This window comes from Microtus oregoni, unplaced genomic scaffold, assembly GCF_018167655.1.
Source record: "Microtus oregoni isolate MIOR12 unplaced genomic scaffold, Mior012 000114F_ref0000099, whole genome shotgun sequence".
Classification (NCBI taxonomy): Eukaryota; Metazoa; Chordata; class Mammalia; order Rodentia; family Cricetidae; genus Microtus; species Microtus oregoni.
The window spans coordinates 606,399-624,668 of record NW_024544743.1 but is presented as its reverse complement, the minus strand read 5'-3'; the positions used below and the strand labels follow the sequence as shown (position 1 = coordinate 624,668).

Below are 18,270 nucleotides of genomic sequence, written 5' to 3'. Positions count from 1 at the left end.
TGTGATCCTATGGGATCAGAGCCTGTGGATCTGACGGGCCAGGCGATCCTGTGCCCACCCAGAGGCAAGTGTGGTAGTTTCAGTGAGTCACTGTCACCCTGTCTCCTCGCTTGTGAATCTTGGTAATGGGGATTGCAACTCTTCAGGAAGGACCCAGGGAAGTCTCTTCTTTGAGAGAGGGTCTGTCTGTCAAAGCATGGCAGCTGAGACAGTAGTAACCTTTGTGTTTATTCTATTCAATGTTGGGAATGGAACCCAGGGCCTCTGGCATTCTGCAGGCAAGCTCGCTACCACAGGGCCACACCCTCCCCTATTGTAGCCAAGTTGAGGACCCAGAGCTCTGTTGTACCTGTGGTACCTGCTCTCTCTGCGAGCTTCATGCTTGAGATTAAAAACCACATTACAGTTTCATTGTTTTTTTTCATTTTGTTATTTACTATGTGTGTGTACATGCATGTGCTTGCCATGGCACATGTGTGGAATTGAGAACAACTTGCAAATGTTGAGTGTCTCCTAACCACCATGTGTGTCCCGGTGATCCAGCTCTTGTCATCAGGTAGCAGGTCCCTTTACCCGCTGAGCCATCTGGCCGACCCTCAGTTTGCTGTAACTTATACTTAAAAAGCAGCCTGATAGTTTTCAACTTAATCTTTGTACTCCTGCCACGTTCTGTGCCTCTTCTTCCAAGCCCCTCTCTCTGAGACAGGATCTCATTCAGCCCCGTAGAGAAGGATGGCTTCAAATTCACAGAGATCCACCTGCCTCTGCCTTCTGAGTGGTGGGATTAAAGGTTTGTGCCATCATACCAGTATAAGTATTTTTTTTAAAGATTTAACAATTGTGTGTGTGTGCATGCACATGACTGCATGGGTTTATGTGTGCCACGTGCATGCCTGCAGAGGCCAGAGTTGTCAGACTTCCCTGTGGGTGAAGTTGCAGAGGTTATACGTTTCCTGATGAAGGTGCCCAGAACCAAACCAAGTCCTCTTAAAAAGGAGTAAGCACTCTCAACTGCTCCAGCCCTTTGCAGAAAGTAGCTTTCACTAATGCTACTACCTCTCTCTCTTCCCTCCATAATCCCCATACCCTTATACGCTTCCCAGTACCTACTAAATAAGCTCTATACCCAGGCTCCCTGCATGGCGTGTCTGTCTGTCTCCCACCCGCAGCGGGTCCTGCTGGGTCTCCTGCACCTCTGTGAATCTTGCATGGCTCTGCCTGCGTAGCACCACTTGCTTCTGATGTTGCTACAGTTTTCAGGTTGCTTTCCGAAACCGTTTTCTCTGTGCTGCAGATGCAGTTGTGCATTTGGAAGCCAGGCCACTGTATGTCACACGTAGGTTTCCACATTTGATGTGATAGAGTTCAACGTCTGTCAGCTGAAGAACATCTCTAGGAAGCCAGGGTGGGTCATGCCTACAGTCTCAGAATTCTAGAGACAGAGGCAGGGGGGATGGTTGTGAGTTTGAGGCCACTGAATTTTAGTGCAATCCAGCCTGGACCATAATCCAGCCTGGACCCCATCCAAAGAGTAACAACAAAAATCTCAGTAAGCCTTTGGGGAACAAAAAGTTTCATTGTTTTAGATGGTAACTGCCAAGAGTTTCTCCAAGACATAAACTGTTAGTTTGATTTCATAATGTAAAGAACAGCAGTCAGACTTTAGTCTCCTGTCTTTGTTTAAGTTGTGTAACCTGGGGCCAGGAGCTGAAAGAGGTTTAAGGATGCATGTCTGTGGAATGCATGAGCCTAAGATGTATATGATTTAGTAAAATCTGTTGAATACCGAGCTCTTCCTTGGGTGTTAGCCCAGCCAACAAGCACTATTCAAGAGGTTCTCCTTAATTAGTCTCCACGTTTGCGTAGTGATTTCTCACTAGGAAGATGTTGCAGGCAGAGGTAGTATAACCAAGGCTCAGTTGGTGTGACAAAAATTGTGTTTTATTATGCTGAGAGTCTTCACACAAGGTCCACACTCTTAAGTTCCTAACTGTGATCCTAAGCCTATTGCTCCATGGCTGCTCACCTGTGTGGCATGTCCTAGCAGGCAGTCAAATCTAGTCTCTAGTTCAAGGGTCAGGATCCCAGGGGACACTCTTCAGCAGCAGGACAGATAAGGTGGCATCTCTAGTCTTTAGCAGTCCTGAAAAGGTAAAGAGTGCTGTTTCGCCCTTGGTCTCTGCTGATATGCTCTCGAGTGGGTGTCACTGGGTTTCTGCTGAGAGTTGTATGCCTGGTTACTTTGAGTAACTAGTGGTATCACTGGTTCTGGGTTCTGGCTATTGGGTACAACATTGGGTGTAGTGGGGGTTCCTGGCAAGGCTATCTCTGTGCCTACTTTCTTTTTTTTTTGGTTTTTCGAGACAGGGTTTCTCTGTAGCTTTGGAGCCTGTCCTGGAACTAGCTCTTGTAGACCAGGCTGGCCTCAAATGAACAGAGATCTGCCTCCCAAGTGCTGGGATTAAAGGTGTGCACTACCACTACCCAGCAGAAGGCATTCTATTTATCAGGGACTATTCTCCCCTTAATTTTATTTATACTCTAGACTAGTGGTTCTCAACCTTCCTAATGCTACAACCCCTTTAACACAGTTCCTCATGGTGTGGTGACTCCCAACCATAAAGTTATTTTCATTGCTGCTCCATAACTGTATTTTTGCTACTGCTATAAATTGTAAACATCTGTGTTTTCAGATGGTCTTAGGTGACCCCTGTGAAGGGGCTGTGACCCACAGGTTAAAAACCACTTCTCTAGACATATCACTGGAGATAGCATGAGCTTCGTGACTCAGCTGAGCCATCCCCAGGCTCCGACTCAAGCTGTATGAAGTCTGTTTTAAGCTGCTAATTTTCAGGGTAATTTGTTGCTCGGCACTAGGGGTTAAATGCAATGGATGAGTAATGCATCAGGCATCTCTCTGTTACTAGAGCAAAACATCTGTGCTTGTTTTATGAGATTGGCCCCCACACGCTCATGTAATTGAATACTTCATACCCAATTTGTGGAACTGTTTGAGAAGGATTAGGAGGCGTGGTCTTGTTGGAAGAGGTGTCACTGGTGTGGGCTTTGAGGTTTCTAGGGCCCAAGCCAGGCCTGGAGGGGTCCCTGCAGGGTTTACAGCAAGGGGGGGGGGAGTGATCCTGCAAAGAGACAAGGATGAAACTCGATCTAGACGAGTTTTTAGACACTAGTGCTGGGCCAGGGCTTCTAGACCCTGATACCAGATCATTTACATTAGCCATAGTTAAGCACAGCACAATTTTGGAAAAAAAAACTTTTCTGATAGCAACTATTCCCAAGTGTACAACAAATTTAAGACATATTTACATTGAGGGGTTTTTTTTTGTTTTGTTTTTGTTTGTTTGTTTTTGAGGCAGGGTTTCTCTGTAGCTTTGGAGCCTGTCCTGAATCTCACTCTGTAGACCAGGCTGGCCTCAAACTCAGAGATCCACCTGCCTCTACCTCCCAAGCGCTGGGATTCAAGGCATGTACCACCACTGTCTGGCCTCCATTGAGATTCTTTACAAAGTCTATCTGGCTTCTTTCACAAGAATAATGACTGTTGACTCAGACGTAGGGATACTGACTGAGGGTAAACAGAACACCTGTGGGAGTCAGAATTGGCCTGCCCCAGAATAACATGAAGTTCCTTAGGCTGTTATAAATTACAAGTGACATCACTCATAAGGGTGGGTTTTATGGCCCAGAAATAAGGTTTTAGGGGCAAGAGTCTGGGATTAGTAAACCATCAATTCTGGAATATACATACAGGGCAGAGCCTGACTTATCGACACCAGCTGTAGACTCCATCATTGCTTGCACTCCAGGAGGGGCAGGTTCAGCATCTCCTTCCTTTGAAGGATGCCTGTGATTTTAACCTCCCTGGCTTCTCCAGTGCTTATCTGTGTGCATAAGCACCCTTTGCCCTCCAAGGCCCCATCTCATCCTCTCTGCCTACAGTTGAGAATGATGTGTGCACTCCCAGTTGCTGCTCCGCTGCCTGCCTGCCATGGTGCTCCCTGCCATGACTAACCCTCGGAAACTGTAAGCAAGTCCCCACTTAAATGCTTTCCTCTATATATTGTCTTGGTCTTGGTGTCTGCGCACAGCAGTAGAATAGTGATGAACAAAGACAACACCTAAGATAAACAACTCACACATCCTTGGAACAGAAAGAATTTGGCTCACAGTTTTAGAGGTTTCAGTCCATGACCAATCGGTGCTACCACAGGCAAATAGCATAGCAGTGAGAGCACACTCAAGACCATGAGGCAGGGGCTGGAGAGATGGCTCAGAGGTTAAGAGCATTGCCTGCTCTTCCAAAGGTCCTGAGTTCAATTCCCAGCAACCACATGGTGGCTCACAACCATCTGTAATGGGGTCTGGTGCCCTCTTCTGGCCTTCAGGCATACACACAGACAGCATATTGTATACATAATAAATAAATATTTAAAAAAAAAAAAGACCATGAGGCAAAGAAGGGAAAGAAAGGGGGCTTCTCATTATTTCTTCAAGGACAAACTTCAGATGATTGAGGAGACAACCGTCACTTTCCAGCAGCACATTTAAACCCAAGTGTTCCGGCTCCTTTTAATTCAGTTGGGCACAAGCTAATAGTGCGAGAAGAGGGAGCTCAGTGGAGAAAAGACCTCCACAGATCGGTTGTAGATGGGCCTGTAGGGCATTTTCTTAGCAAGTGCTGTGGGAGGGCAGTAAGCATCGCCCTCCATGGCCTCTGCATCGGCTCCTGCCTCCAGGTTCCTGCTCCATTAGAGTTCTTGCCTTGGCTTCTTCCCTCAATGGACTGGACTCAGCATATATAAGCCACACAAATGGTTTCCTTTCCTCCCCAAGTTGTCTTGGGTCAGGATGTTTCATCAGAGCAGTGTCAACCCTAGGACACCAAGGTACAGCAGTAGCTGTTATGTAGAAAATATCTTACCCATCTTCAGCTAGAGCTTCACTGAAGACCAAAATACTTTAAACTGCAGGTTGCATTCTGTTACTGAGTTTTGAAATCAGTTGTTTGAGAAAAAAACCATGGTGAATGAACTCTGGGCCATGCATGTTATAAGTACAAGTTCAATCACTGTACTATGTGCCAATAAAATCAACTTAGGGAGTTGTAGTCAATGTTAAAAAGTTACAGGAGCCTGGAGAGATGGCTCAGTGGTTAAGAGCACTGGCTGTTCTTCCCAATCTTCCAGAAGACTTGGGTCCAATTCCCAACACCCACATAGCAGCTCACAATTGCCTGTAATTCCACCTGCAGGGGACCCACACTCCACACAGACATTGTTCATATACGGCCTGGCAACGCTTAAGCATGCATGAGCAACCCATTTTTGGCAGTTCTCCAGTTTTCCTATCCCAGGAAGTCCTAGGTGGCTGTGTTACTGTCATACCCAGGGTTCCACAGTCTTCCTCTATGCTGTCTGTCCAGCTTTTTTTGGGCCGTCCTCTCCGCCTTATCCCGTGCACTCCTCCAAGCTGTGCTGTCTTCGGGTATCTGCCATCATTCAGTCTCAGCGAGAGACATAACAACAGAATTACATCTGTCGTGAGCTGCCATCTTTCCAACTCTGAAACCTGGACAGTGAAACACTCCTCAGAACAGTGGCTGAATGTGTTCGAGATGGCATGTCTCAAGAGGATTGTAGGCGTCACACGAAGAGACAGGCTGCGCAACTTTGACATTTAGAAACACCATCTGCAGAAGGAAGTAAACTACAGGATATGGCAATGGCGCTTGAGATACTTTGGCTGTGTTATGAGAATGAATGACGGCACACAGACACACATGCAGGCAGAATGCATTGGCACGTAAAATTAAAATTTCGAAAAAGTTAGAATCAGAGCAGAACTATTGTTTCATGAAACTTGTTTTCGTTTATGTACTTAAACATGTATTGTCATATGGTAATTTTTTTTCATACTGCCTCAGTATGTTGGGTTCTCAAGTTTATCTCTGTTAATGGGACGGGTCAAAGTTGAAAGCCATTGTTCCACCCCACCTTTTTTTAAAATTCCTGAGAGTCTCATTGTGTAGACCCGGCTGATGCTGAAAGTCTTCTTGCCTAGGTCTTGAGGATACTGGTGTTCGCCACTCACCAGTTTGGATCTACGATCTTGCCTAGCATGGACAAAGCCCTTGGTATCAGTTCCCTGTACCACATAAGCAGTGTGGTGCCAGGTGCCTGGGGTCCTGCTCCCCAGAAGCAAAGGCAGGAGGTAGCCTGGGCTACAGAAGACCCCAGTCTCAAAAACAAGCTACCCGAGATAGTAGCTGGAGACTGAAACTCAACGCGGAATCCAGTGCATTCATTTTCAAGCCTGACTCACATCTGCCTAGTTACTGGGGATTCTCAGAGAAGGCTCCTGGGGCACAGGCAAGCTGGGGACTCCACGGAGGGCGGGGCCTGTGGGCGGGGCCCTGTGGGCAGCTTTAGCGTGAACCTGGGCCTACGTAGGCCGGGACACCTTGGGGCGGAGCCAGCGGGGGGCGGGGGCGCGGAGGGGCGGGGGCGCGGAGGGGCGCGGGAGGCGTGCTGTGCCGTTGCCGTGAGAACTGTTGACAACAAAAGGCGTGGGCGCGGCGGGGCGGAGAAAGGCGGCTCCGTGGGGCGCCGGCCTGCAAACACCCGGGCTGTCCCGAGCCGACGGTGTGCCCGCGGACCTGAGGGGCGCGAAGCCGGCGGCACCGGTCTGCAGCGGCCCCACGGAGAGCGGCGGGCGCGGCGGGCGCGGCGGGCGAGCGCAAGCGAGCGGGGTCCTGAGGTAGCCGCGGGGCCGGGGCGCGGGCCGGAGGGCGGCGGGGCGCGCGCGGCTGCGGCGTGAGGCGGGCTGGCGGGCAAGTCTCGGTGCGGTGCCCGACGCCCGCCCGGGGGCTGTTTCCCCACTCACGCCGGGGCCCTTTATGCCGTCGTGAGATGCTGCGAGCTCCGTCATCTGCTGGGAACGCTTCTCTAACTTCCACACTCCCGCCACACGCCCGGAGAAGCCGGTGTTTGAAGACCCCATTCCTGGCCAATGACAAGGCACGGGCCCAGTACTTACCTTGCATTTGATCACGTTTCAAAAGTCCAGTGGGTGTGTCCCTAAATATTACCAGCCAGTTAGATTTCCCTGCTGTTGGTTTTTGTTTTTAGTTTATATCTGGCAGTGTATAGGTTTCCGAGGACCAAACTGAATCTGAAGAGTAGCTGTTATATACAGGCTTTAAAAAACTTGACTGAATATTGTTTATGAGCCATATATGTATGCATAATTTTTAATGATTACAGTAAGTGAATTTCAACTTCATATGGCCACACTGATTCTGTCAGGATTGTCTTCACAAAAACAAATCAATGAGGTGAAAATTTCTGCATTTATCCCTTAGCTTTATAATTAACCAATTCGTGGTCCCCAGTCCCCTCAACTATTTTGAACCAAGCCTAAATGCTGAATTATTTAATTATTAAATTAAGCACTTTGCAAGTCAGATAAACTTTGTAATTTAATTTGTACTGGTAAAGAATCTGTTCTAAAGACTTTGCTTTGAAACGTGTGGTTTTATTTGCATAAATGGAGCCAGTAATTAAATTATATCTTTTATTTTGATATGCAGGAGTCCAGATCTTCCATAAAATGGGTGTTTCTCACATTGTTACTGAACATTAAGTAGATAATCTATTCAGTAAAGTTCAAGCTGCCATGGAAGAAATACCAGTAAAAGTCGCTGTAAGAATTAGACCTCTACTTTGCAAAGAAGTTCTTCATAAACATCAAATTTGTGTGAGGGATGTTCCCAACACCCAACAGATTATCATTGGCAGAGACAGAGTTTTTACTTTTGATTTTGTTTTTGGCAAAAATTCCACTCAGGATGAAGTTTATAATATATGCATAAAGCCCCTAGTGCTGTCACTCATCGAGGGTTATAACGCAACGGTTTTTGCGTATGGACAAACTGGATCTGGGAAGACATACACCATTGGAGGAGGCCATGTTGGTAAGACTCTCACCTCTCACTTCCCCTTTTATAGCGTGTGTGAAGAATTCATTTCGTTTGTGACTGAGCACTGTTTTATTGGGTGTGCTTTGTTTGACTTTGCCCTGCTGATGAGCCTAGGCTCGTCTCCTGTTCTTGATGCTTTAAACGCTGGTGTGTGGCCGTCTGTTTGAGTCCATCATAGACCTTAAAATTTTGATTTTGATTCTAAGGTCCTGGAAATAGTGCTTGGTTGCTGTGCTTGCTGGCTAAGCACCAGCTACTGAGCTAGATCCCTAAGCCTCGTTTTTACCTTTTTGGTGCAAGGGAAAGTCACTCAGTTGCCCTTAAAACTTATTCTGTAGCACAAGTAGTCTTTGAAATTATGATTCCCTTGCCTCCATCTAGGCTGGTTCCATTTCTTGCCTGTTGTGAATAGTTGAGCAGTAATCAGAGATGTGCAGGTGTTTCCGTGATGTCCTAGAGTCCTTTAACCAGGGCCAGAACGATGGCTTGGTGGATTAGAGCACTTGGTACTGTAAGACGGAACCAGGGTTGAGTCCCAGCACCAACATGTGGCTCACAGCTATCTCAACTCTAGTACTAGGAAACCCCGGTGCTCTCTTCAGACCTCCTCGGATACCAGGCACACTCATGGTGCACACGCATACATGTTGTCAAAACAGCCACAAATATAACATAAATAATCTAGAAAATAAAAAGCAGCTGAAATAGATACTTAGAAGATACTTAGGAATATTATAACAGCCATATGGAAGTTCTAGTTCTGGGTTTTGGGGAACTTCTGTGCTGACTTTCTTTTTTGCAGCACGTCTTTTCTTTTTTTCTTTCATTTTCTAGAGTCAGGGTTTCTCTGTGTAGTCCTGACTGTCCTGGAACTCACTCTGTAGACCAGACCGGCTTCAAACTCACAGAGATCCACCTATCTGTGCCTCCCAGTGCTGGGATTAAAGTCATGCATCACCACCACCTGGCTTTTTTTCTTTTCTTTTTTTTTTTTTGACTTTTGTTTATTTATTTTTATATATATATATATATATATATATATATATATATATATATATATATATAGTGTTCTGTCTGCATGTATCCCCGCAGGCCAGAAGAGGGCACCATATCTCATTATACATGGTTATGAGTCACCATATGGTTGCTGGGAATTGAACTCAGGACCTCTGGAAGAGCAGCCAGTGCTCTTAACCTCTGAGACACCTCTCCAGCCCTTCTTTTCTTTTTTAATTAAATTTTTTATTTGTTTTACATACCAACCACAGTTTCTCCTCCCTCTTCTCTTCCCTTCCCTCCCCCCACCTCCCAGCTATACTTCCTATCTCCTCCTCCTCCTTTCAGAAGGGGCAGGCCTCCCATGGGAGTCAACAAAGCATGGCATATTACATTGATACAGGACCAAGCTCCCAGGCATCTCTGCATAGAGAATAGGGTCCAAAAAGCAAACTTATGGGCCAGAGACAGGTCCTGATCCCAGTGCTAGGGGCCCCACAAACAGACTAAGCTACTTAACTGTCATCCACGTGCAGAGGGCCTAGGTCTGTCCTATGATGGCTCCCTAGCTGTTTGTCCAGAGTACAGGTCAGCTGCCTCTGTGGGTTCCCCCATCATGATCTTGACCTCTCTCCCCCTCTTGTTCATACAGTCCCTTCTCTCTCTCATCAACTGGACTCCAGGAGTTTGGCCCAGTGCTTGGCTGTGGATCTCTGCATCTGCTTCCATCAGTTACTGGATGAAGGCTCTCTGATGACAATTAGGGTAGTCACCAATCTGATTACTGGAGAAGGCCAGTTCAGGCATGCTCCCCGCTATTGCCAGGAGTCTCAGCTGGGGTCATCCTTGTGGATTCCTGGGAGTTTCCCTGGCACCAGGTTTCTCTCTATGTAGTAGGAGCTGCTGGCTGCATTCCGCCACCCAGCTCCCGCCACTGGCTAGCTTTACCCGAAATAACAACACACAAATTATATTCTTTTAAACACTGCTTGGCCCATTATATCTAGCCTCTTCTCTGCTAACTCTCGCACCTGGGTTAGCCCATTTCTAATAATGTGTGTAGCACTCCAAGGTGCGCTTACCGGGAAGATTCTAGCCTATGTCCATCCTGGGTCATATCTTCATTACGTCTTTCCTGGGGAGCAGTGGCAGCGGCATCTGAGCTCACTTCCTCTTCCTCCCAGCATTCTGTTCTGTTTACTCCTCCCACCTATGTTTTAACCTATGAGGCCAAGCAGTTTCTTTATTACTTAACCAATGACCTTCCTCCATCATCTCTAACTCCCAAATGGCCCACTCTATCAAGATACCTGTTTCATTATTCTTCCTCTCTGTTTCACCCCCAAGTCGACCAACCCGATCCCTCATATTCACCTTCCCACATCCTCTCCATGTCCCTCACCCTCTGCCCCTAGCTTCCCAGGAGATCTCTTCTATTTCCCCTTCCTAGGGAAATTCATGCACCCCTCTTAGGGTCCTCTGTGTTACATAGCTTCCCTGGGCTGTGGATTGTTGCCTTGTTATCCTTTGCTTTACAGCTACTAAAGTGGAGCTTATGAGTACATACCGTGTTTGTCCTTCTGAGTCTGGTTTACCTCACTCAGGTTGTTTTTTTCTAGTTCCATCCATCTATCTGCAAATTTCATGATGCCATTGTTTTTGCTGCTGAGTAATACTTCTTTGTGTAAATGTATCACATTTTCTTTATCCATTTTTCATTTGAGGGGCATCTAGGTTGTTTCCAGGTTCTGGATATCAGAAATAATGCTGCTGTGAACACAGCTGAGCAAGTGTTCTTGAGGTATGATCGAGCATCCTTTGGGTGTGTGCCCAGGATTCGTATAGCTGTGAACACAGCTGAGCAAGTGTTCTTGAGGTATGATGGAGCATTCTTTGGGTGTGTGCCTAGGATTCGTATAGCTGCGAACACAGCTGAGCAAGTGTTCTTGTGGTATGATTGAGCATCCTTTGGGTGTGTGCCCAAGATTCGTATAGCTGGGTCTTGAGGTAGGTTTATTCCCAATTTTCTGAAAAACTGCCATCCTGATTTCCAAAGTGACTGTATAAGTTTACCCTCCCACCAGCAGTGGAGGAGTGTTCCCCTTACTCCGCATCCTCTCCAATATAGGCTGTTCTTAGCATTTTTTGATCTTAGCCATTTTGACAAGTATAAGATGGTATCTCGGCATTGTTTTGATTTGCATTTCCCTGATAGATAAGGATGAACAATTTTTAAATGTTTCTCGGTCATTTGAGATTCTACTGTTGAGAATTCTCTGTTTAAATCTGTACTCCATTTAAACATTGGATCGTTTGTTTTTCTTTTTTAACAATTTATTTAGCTTTATATTGTGTGCATTGGCATGAAGGTATCAGATCCCCTGGAACTGGGGTTGCAGACAGTTGTAAGCTGCCGTGTGGGTGCCAGGAATTGAACCCAGGTTCTCTGGAAGAACAGTCAGTGCTCTTAACCACTGAGTCATCTCTCCAGCCTGATTATTTGGTATTTTGATGTCTAATTTCTTGAGTTCTTTATATATTTTGACGATCAGTTCTCTGCTGCCAGGTGGGGAGTTGGTGAAGATCTTTTCCCATTCCGAAAGCTGCTGTTTTGTCTTATTGACCGTGTCCTTTGCCTTACAGAAGCTTTTCAGTTTCAGGAGGTCCCATTTATTAATTGTCGATCTCAGTGTCTGTGCTGCTGGTGTTCTCTTCAGGAAGTTGTCTCCTATGCCAATGCATCCAAGGCTACTTCCCACTTTCTCTTCTGTCAGCTTCAGTGTAACTGGGCTTATGTTGAGGTTTTTGATCCACTTGGACTTGAATTTTGTGCAGGGTGATAAATATGGATTTATTTGCCTTCTTCTACATGCTGACACCTAGTCATGCCAGCACCATTTGTTGAAGATGCTTTCTTTTTTTTCTTTTTTTTTTTGGTTTTTTTGAGACAGGGTTTCTCTGTGGTTTTGGAGCCTGTCCTGGAACTAGCTCTTGTAGACCAGGCTGGTCTCGAACTCACAAAGATCCGCCTGCCTCTGCCTCCCGAGTGCTGGGATTAAAGGCGTGCACCACCACCGCCCGGCTGCTTTCTTTTTTTTTCAATTGTATAATTTTGACTTTGTAAAAAATCAGGTGGTTATAAATATGTGGATTTACATTAGAGTCTTCAGTTCGAGTCCATTGATCCACCTGTCTGTTTTTATTACTGTGACTCTGTAGTAGAGCTCTAAGTCAGGCATGGCGATGCCTCCAGAACTTCTTTTATTGTATAGAATCGTTTTAGCTATCCTGTGTGTTTTGTTTTTCCATATGAAGTTGAGTATTGTTCCTTCAAGATCTGTGAAGAAATGTGTTTGAATTTTGATGGGAATTTCATCGAATCTGTAGATCTCTTTTGGTTTTTTGTTTGTTTGTTTGTTTTTCGAGACAGGGTTTCTCTGTGGCTTTGGAGCCTGTCCTGGAACTAGCTCTGTAGACCAGGCTGGTCTCGAACTCACAGAGATCCGCCTGCCTCTGCCTCCCGAGTGCTGGGATTAAAGGCATGCGCCACCACCGCCCGGCTATAGATCTCTTTTGGTAAGATTGCCATTTTTACTATGTTAATCATTATGATCCACGTGCATGGAAGATCTTTTTATTTTCTGGTGTCTTCTTCAGTTTCTTTCTTCAAAGATTTAAAGTTCTTGTAATACAGGTCTTCTACTTGCTTGGTTAGAGGTACCCCAAGATATTTTATGTTATTTTTGGCTATTGTAAAGAATGTTGTTTCTCTGGTTTCTTTCTCAGCTCATTTATTATTGTATATGGAGAGCTACTGATTTTTTTTGAGTTAATCTTGTATCCAGCCACATTACTTATGGTGTTTATCAGTTGTAGGAGTTCCCTGGTAGAATTTTTGGGGTCACTTATGTATACTATCAAATCATCTGCAAGTAGTGAAAGCTTGACTTCTTCCTTTCTAATTTGTATCCCCTCAATCTCCTTTTATTGCCTTATTGCTCTATTTAGAATTTCGAGTACTCTATTGAATCAATATGGAGAGAGCGGATAGCCCTGTCTCATTCCTGATTTTAGTGGAATCACTTGGAGTTCCTCTATTTAATTTGATGTTGGGTGTCGGCTTGCTGTAAATTGCCTTTATTATGTTTAGGAATGTTCCTAGTATCCCTAATTTCTCTAAGACCTTTATCATGAATGGGTGGTGGATTTAGTTGAAGGCTTTTTTAGCATCTAATGAGATGATCATGTGTTTTTGTTTTCCTTTTAGTTTGTTTAGTTTGTTTAGTTTGTTATGTGGTTTATTGACAGATTTTTGTATGTTGAACCATCCCTACATCCTTGGGATGAAGCCTACTTGATCATGGTGGATAATTTTTTTGATGTGTTCTTTGAAGTGTGATATACCATAGGGTCTACATTTCATATACCATAGGGTCTACATTTAATATACCATAGAGTCTACAGTTGGTCTTTATTGCTACTGCTTCTTTCTTCTCAGGGGAATCCCACAACATTAGAGAATTTTCACTTTGTTGATTGGTTGTTTCCAGGGCCCTAGAATATTGCATGATATATAGTAGATACTAAATGCATATTTAATAAATGAATAAATTCTGCATGAGGGGTACATGTGAAAATGTTTGCCCTGAATTGTTTTATATAGGTATATGTGCATGGTATGTATACACACATGTTGTATAGTATACAACTCTATTCCCTTGATACAGGGTCTTTCACTGAACCTGGAGTTAGGCTGGTGATCAGCAAACTCCAGTGATCCTCCTATCTCTGCCTGCTGGAGTTACAAACACACTTGTGCCATGCCTGACTCTTTACATGAGTGCTGGAGCTCTCAGCTCAGGTGCTTGTGCCTGTGCAGCAAGTGCTCTTATCTGACGAATCATGCCCCTGCCTTTCCCCCCTGAATGTTATGGTTGTGTGGTTTAGCCCTGGCAGGCTTTTAACTTTCTATATAGACCAAGCTGTCCTTGTGTTCATTAATTCAATTAATTACTATACATTTTGAGACCGTGTCTTGCTATGTAATCCTGACTGGAACTCTGTATGTAGGCCAGCCAGGCTGTCTCTGCCTCTGGAGTGCTGGGATTAAAGGTGTGAGCCACCATGCCTGCCCAGTTTTTAAATTCTTATAAAACAAATGTAAGAAAAATATATTAAACATAAATTTTAGATTCCAGTTTTCTTATATTTCAAGTCTCAGCTATACTTTCTATTTCTGAATTTTTAGCATCAGTTGTGGAGGGTCAAAAGGGCATCATCCCTCGAGCTATCCAGGAGATATTTCAGAGCCTCTCTGAAAACCCTGGCGTGGACTTTAAAGTCAAAGTGTCATACATAGAGGTGTATAAGGAAGACCTAAGAGATCTCCTAGAGCTGGAGACATCCATGAAGGACCTGCACATCCGGGAAGATGACAAGGGAAACACAGGTGACATAGCTCAGTGAAATTATTGAGTTCCTTCAGTGGCATCTAGAAAAACACATTGATATTCTAAGAATTAAGACAATATATGCATAGTGAATTTGCTTTTGCTTTCTGTTCATGTACTTGCTTTGCTGTGCTGGAAGTTATCCAGCTAGGTCAGTGCTGTGCCACCTTCTGATTTGGGATGGCTTTAAACTTTAATCCTTTTGCCCCAACCTCATGAATAGATGGGGTCACAGGTTTCTGCCACCAGGCATGGCTCATGTTTTCCTGTAATAATTACAATCAAAATATTGAAGCAAAGTGTTCCTTGTCTCTGTTTGTTTGTTCTTGAAGCCAGGGCCTCATACTTTGCACATTCTCTCCCACTGAGCTGTATTAGTCCAGCTCCAGGGATTTTGATTGCCAGTCCATTTTAAACAATTAAGTATGATATTTGTCTAAAAGCAACAACTGGATTTTAACCAATAAAATACGCCTTTGAGAGTTTAAGCATAATACCATTTCTTAAAACTGTTCCTTTTGGAGTTTTGCTGAAATGAATGAAAGTGACTGATGCTAGTATTTGAACCACTGGAAACATGCTATTTGAAACATTAGTGCTTTTTTAAAGGGACTGTCTTTTAGGGTTGCTTAGCAAAGGGTAACTGTTGTGCGATTGATTTAATTGTACTGGATTTTGATGAAAGCATGGTTTTAAAACTTTCTGTTTGAAGTGATTGTTGGGGCCAAGGAGTGCCAAGTAGAGAGCATGGATGAAGTGATGAGTCTCCTGGAGATGGGGAATGCTGCCAGGCACACGAGCACCACCCAGATGAATGAGCACTCCAGTAGATCCCATGCAATCTTTACCATAAGCATTTGCCAAGTTGAGAAAACTCCAGAGACAGCTGAAGATGGAGAATGGTATTCACATCGGCATATTGTCTCCAAATTCCATTTTGTGGATTTGGCAGGATCAGAAAGAGTGACCAAGACGGGGAACACTGGTGAACGATTCAAAGAGTCAATTCAGATCAACAGTGGGCTGCTTGCTTTAGGGAACGTCATCAGTGCCCTTGGGGACCCACGCAGGAAGAGTGCTCATATTCCATATAGGGATGCTAAAATTACCCGGCTTCTCAAAGACTCCCTGGGAGGCAGTGCCAAGACTGTCATGATCACATGCGTCAGCCCATCCTCCTCAGATTTTGACGAGTCCTTAAATTCTCTCAAATATGCCAACAGAGCTCGGAACATTCGAAACAAACCTACTTTAAACTTTAGCCCCGAGTCAGACCGAATGGATGAGATGGAATTTGAGATTAAGTTGCTTCGAGAAGCTTTGCAGAGCCATCAGGCCAGTATCAGCCAAACCAGCCAGACCCCGTCAGAGGGCATTCCCGACCAAAACCGGCTTCACTCTCTAGAGGAGCAGGTAACCCAGCTCCAGGAGGAGTGTCTGGGCTACCAGGACTGCGTAGAGCAAGCATTTGCATTCCTGGTGGACTTAAAAGATGCAGTCAGGCTAAACCAGAAGCAGCAGCACAAACTCCAGGAGTGGTTTAGCAGGACTCAGGAAGTCAGGAAGGCTGTCATCACCCCATTTCCAGGACACCAGGGCGTTGGGGACACGGAGGAAGGACCCCAGCATGTGACAGTTCTCCAGCTGAAGAGAGAACTTAAGAAGTACCAGGTACTTAGACATTACTTTAATTAATGTATTTTTTGAGACAGCGTCTTGCCATGTAACCCTGGCTGGACCTCAGTGTGTACCTGAACTCTTTCCTTTGTTTCTTGTGTTCTGGGATTTTAGGAGTGTGTGTTCCTAGCAGACTAATAGAACGCCCCTTCCCACTCTGGTGGTAATGGGGATTGAACACTTTCCTTGCATATGCTAGGAAAGTACTTTCCTTTCTGAGATACAGTCCCAGATCTATTTTATCTTCTTTGAAATAAGGTCTTAATCGATTATCCAGGCTGGTCTTGAGCCCTAGATAGTGCTCCTGCCTCTGCTTCCTAAGTGCTGGCTATGAATGTGAGCTCTTACACCTGAATCAGACAGCACTTGTTTAAGGACTGCATTTACTGGGACAAGTAAATTCCAAAAGTTGCTTTGGAATTTCAGAAGTTAGAAAGTTGACAATGAAGATCAACCGTTACAATTCCATCCCTTATCAACTTGACATCCATTATTTTTGGTCATAACATTCCATCCCTGTTTCTTGGTCTCATTTTCATCTCAATTCAAAATATATTTACTTAATCTCTAAACATCCCCATAGTCTAAAGATTGCTCAGAAGTCTAAAGTATCCTCTGAAACTCAGGTATCTTAACTTTGGACCTCTACAATTTCAGTGGGCAATGGCACCAAATAAACATATGCATTACAGAAACAGATCCTAGCAAGGAAATGGGACCAAAGCAGGATTGAAACCCAGCAAGGAAAACACCACATCTTGCAACTTCATGTCCAGCATCTGGGGCTTGTGATATATCATCTGGGCCACAAAGGACTTGGGTCGCCACACCTCTCCAGCTCTGCTGCTTTTGTACAGATAGCCTCTCTCTTAGGCTTGTATTACTGCGTGTCTATAGCTTTCCTTAATCAGTGTCCCATGGCCCTGGCATCTCCAATGTTCTGAGGTTTCATAACAGTGTCGGCATTGCCCTCACAGCTTTACCTGTTGACCCTTAGGGATTCCTTTCAGGCAATTCTACATTGCAGTACATTGGCTAGTCTCAGTGGCTTTCTACAAACTTGGTACAAGCCTCCACGACCTTCCACTTTTGTTTCTGTCATGCCTACAAAGGCAGTTATCTCCTGGATAATGCTGCCAGGTGATGCTGCAGCTGTGTTCACCTTTGGATGAAATGCTGTCCTAGGCAGCTGTTTCTGGAAGGGAACCCCTTCAACAACAGCAGCAGCTTGGTCTCTCTTCTATCAGATGAATTTTCATTCTCACAAGATGGAGCCTTTCTTAGGTAGAATCTTGCCATCAGGGCACATTTCCTCTTGTCCTAGTGCAAAGCACTGGGTTTTTTTTTTTTTTGTTGTTGTTGTTGTTTTTAACAGTTCTAATTTCATTAACAATTACAGCTGTTTTTTTAGCCACCTTTCTACCCGTTTCTTTCCCTGGCAAGCAGTACATTTTGCCGACAGTGTATGCTCTTCTTGTAGCTTTCTCTTTCGCTGTGTAGATCTAGGTAAGAGCATTGAGTAGTTACTATGCTGTAACCTGAATGCTTTCTTGTTTGAAGTTTTCTTCACTAAACAAATTAGTCCAGAATGCTTTGAATTCAGCCTCACTCAAGTTCTCATGGACAGGCTGTGTCAGCCTGTAACAGTTCCCATTAGAGTCCCGGTTTCCCTCTGAAGCCTCATGAACTGAGTCTTCACGCTCCACATTTCTTCTGGTCAACCAAACTGCTGCCGGAATGACCCACTAAGCTCCAAGTGTAGCATTCGAGGGTTTTCTACATTAATTTTCCAAACTTTCATAGTCCTCCGGCAAACCAGGTCATGTGATGAGCTTCATCACAACATTGCCCTACTTCTTAGTAGCAATTTTTTTCTGTCAGTTACTTTTCTTGTTGCTGGGAAAAATCCCTCACGAGAGCAGCCTACAGAGAGGAGGACTCATTTTGGATCACAGTTTTGAGGGTCCAGTCCTTGATGACAGAGCTGCCATGACAGCTGGAGCATAAGCCCCCCCCCCCCCCCCCCCCGTCAGGAAGAAGACAGGTAAACGCTGGTATTCCAGCTCATTTTTGTCCCCATGGAATGGTACCGTTCACATTTACGGTGCTTTCCCTCAGCCTTTGTACAAGACCTTAAAGGCACACCCA

General features: G+C 44.9%; 1 protein-coding gene across 1 annotated transcript in view; it reads left to right on the top strand.

Annotated features, from left to right (window-relative positions):
• The first annotated feature begins 7,695 nt into the window (after positions 1–7,695).
• LOC121443901 (kinesin-like protein KIF27) overlaps positions 7,696–18,270 on the top strand; it is a 64,874-nt gene continuing 54,299 nt past the window's right edge. The window contains exons 1-3 of the mRNA XM_041645657.1: positions 7,696–7,993; positions 14,244–14,444; positions 15,158–16,116. Coding sequence (XP_041501591.1) covers positions 7,696–7,993; positions 14,244–14,444; positions 15,158–16,116 — 1,458 coding nt within the window. The remainder of the gene's footprint in view (positions 7,994–14,243; positions 14,445–15,157; positions 16,117–18,270) is intronic.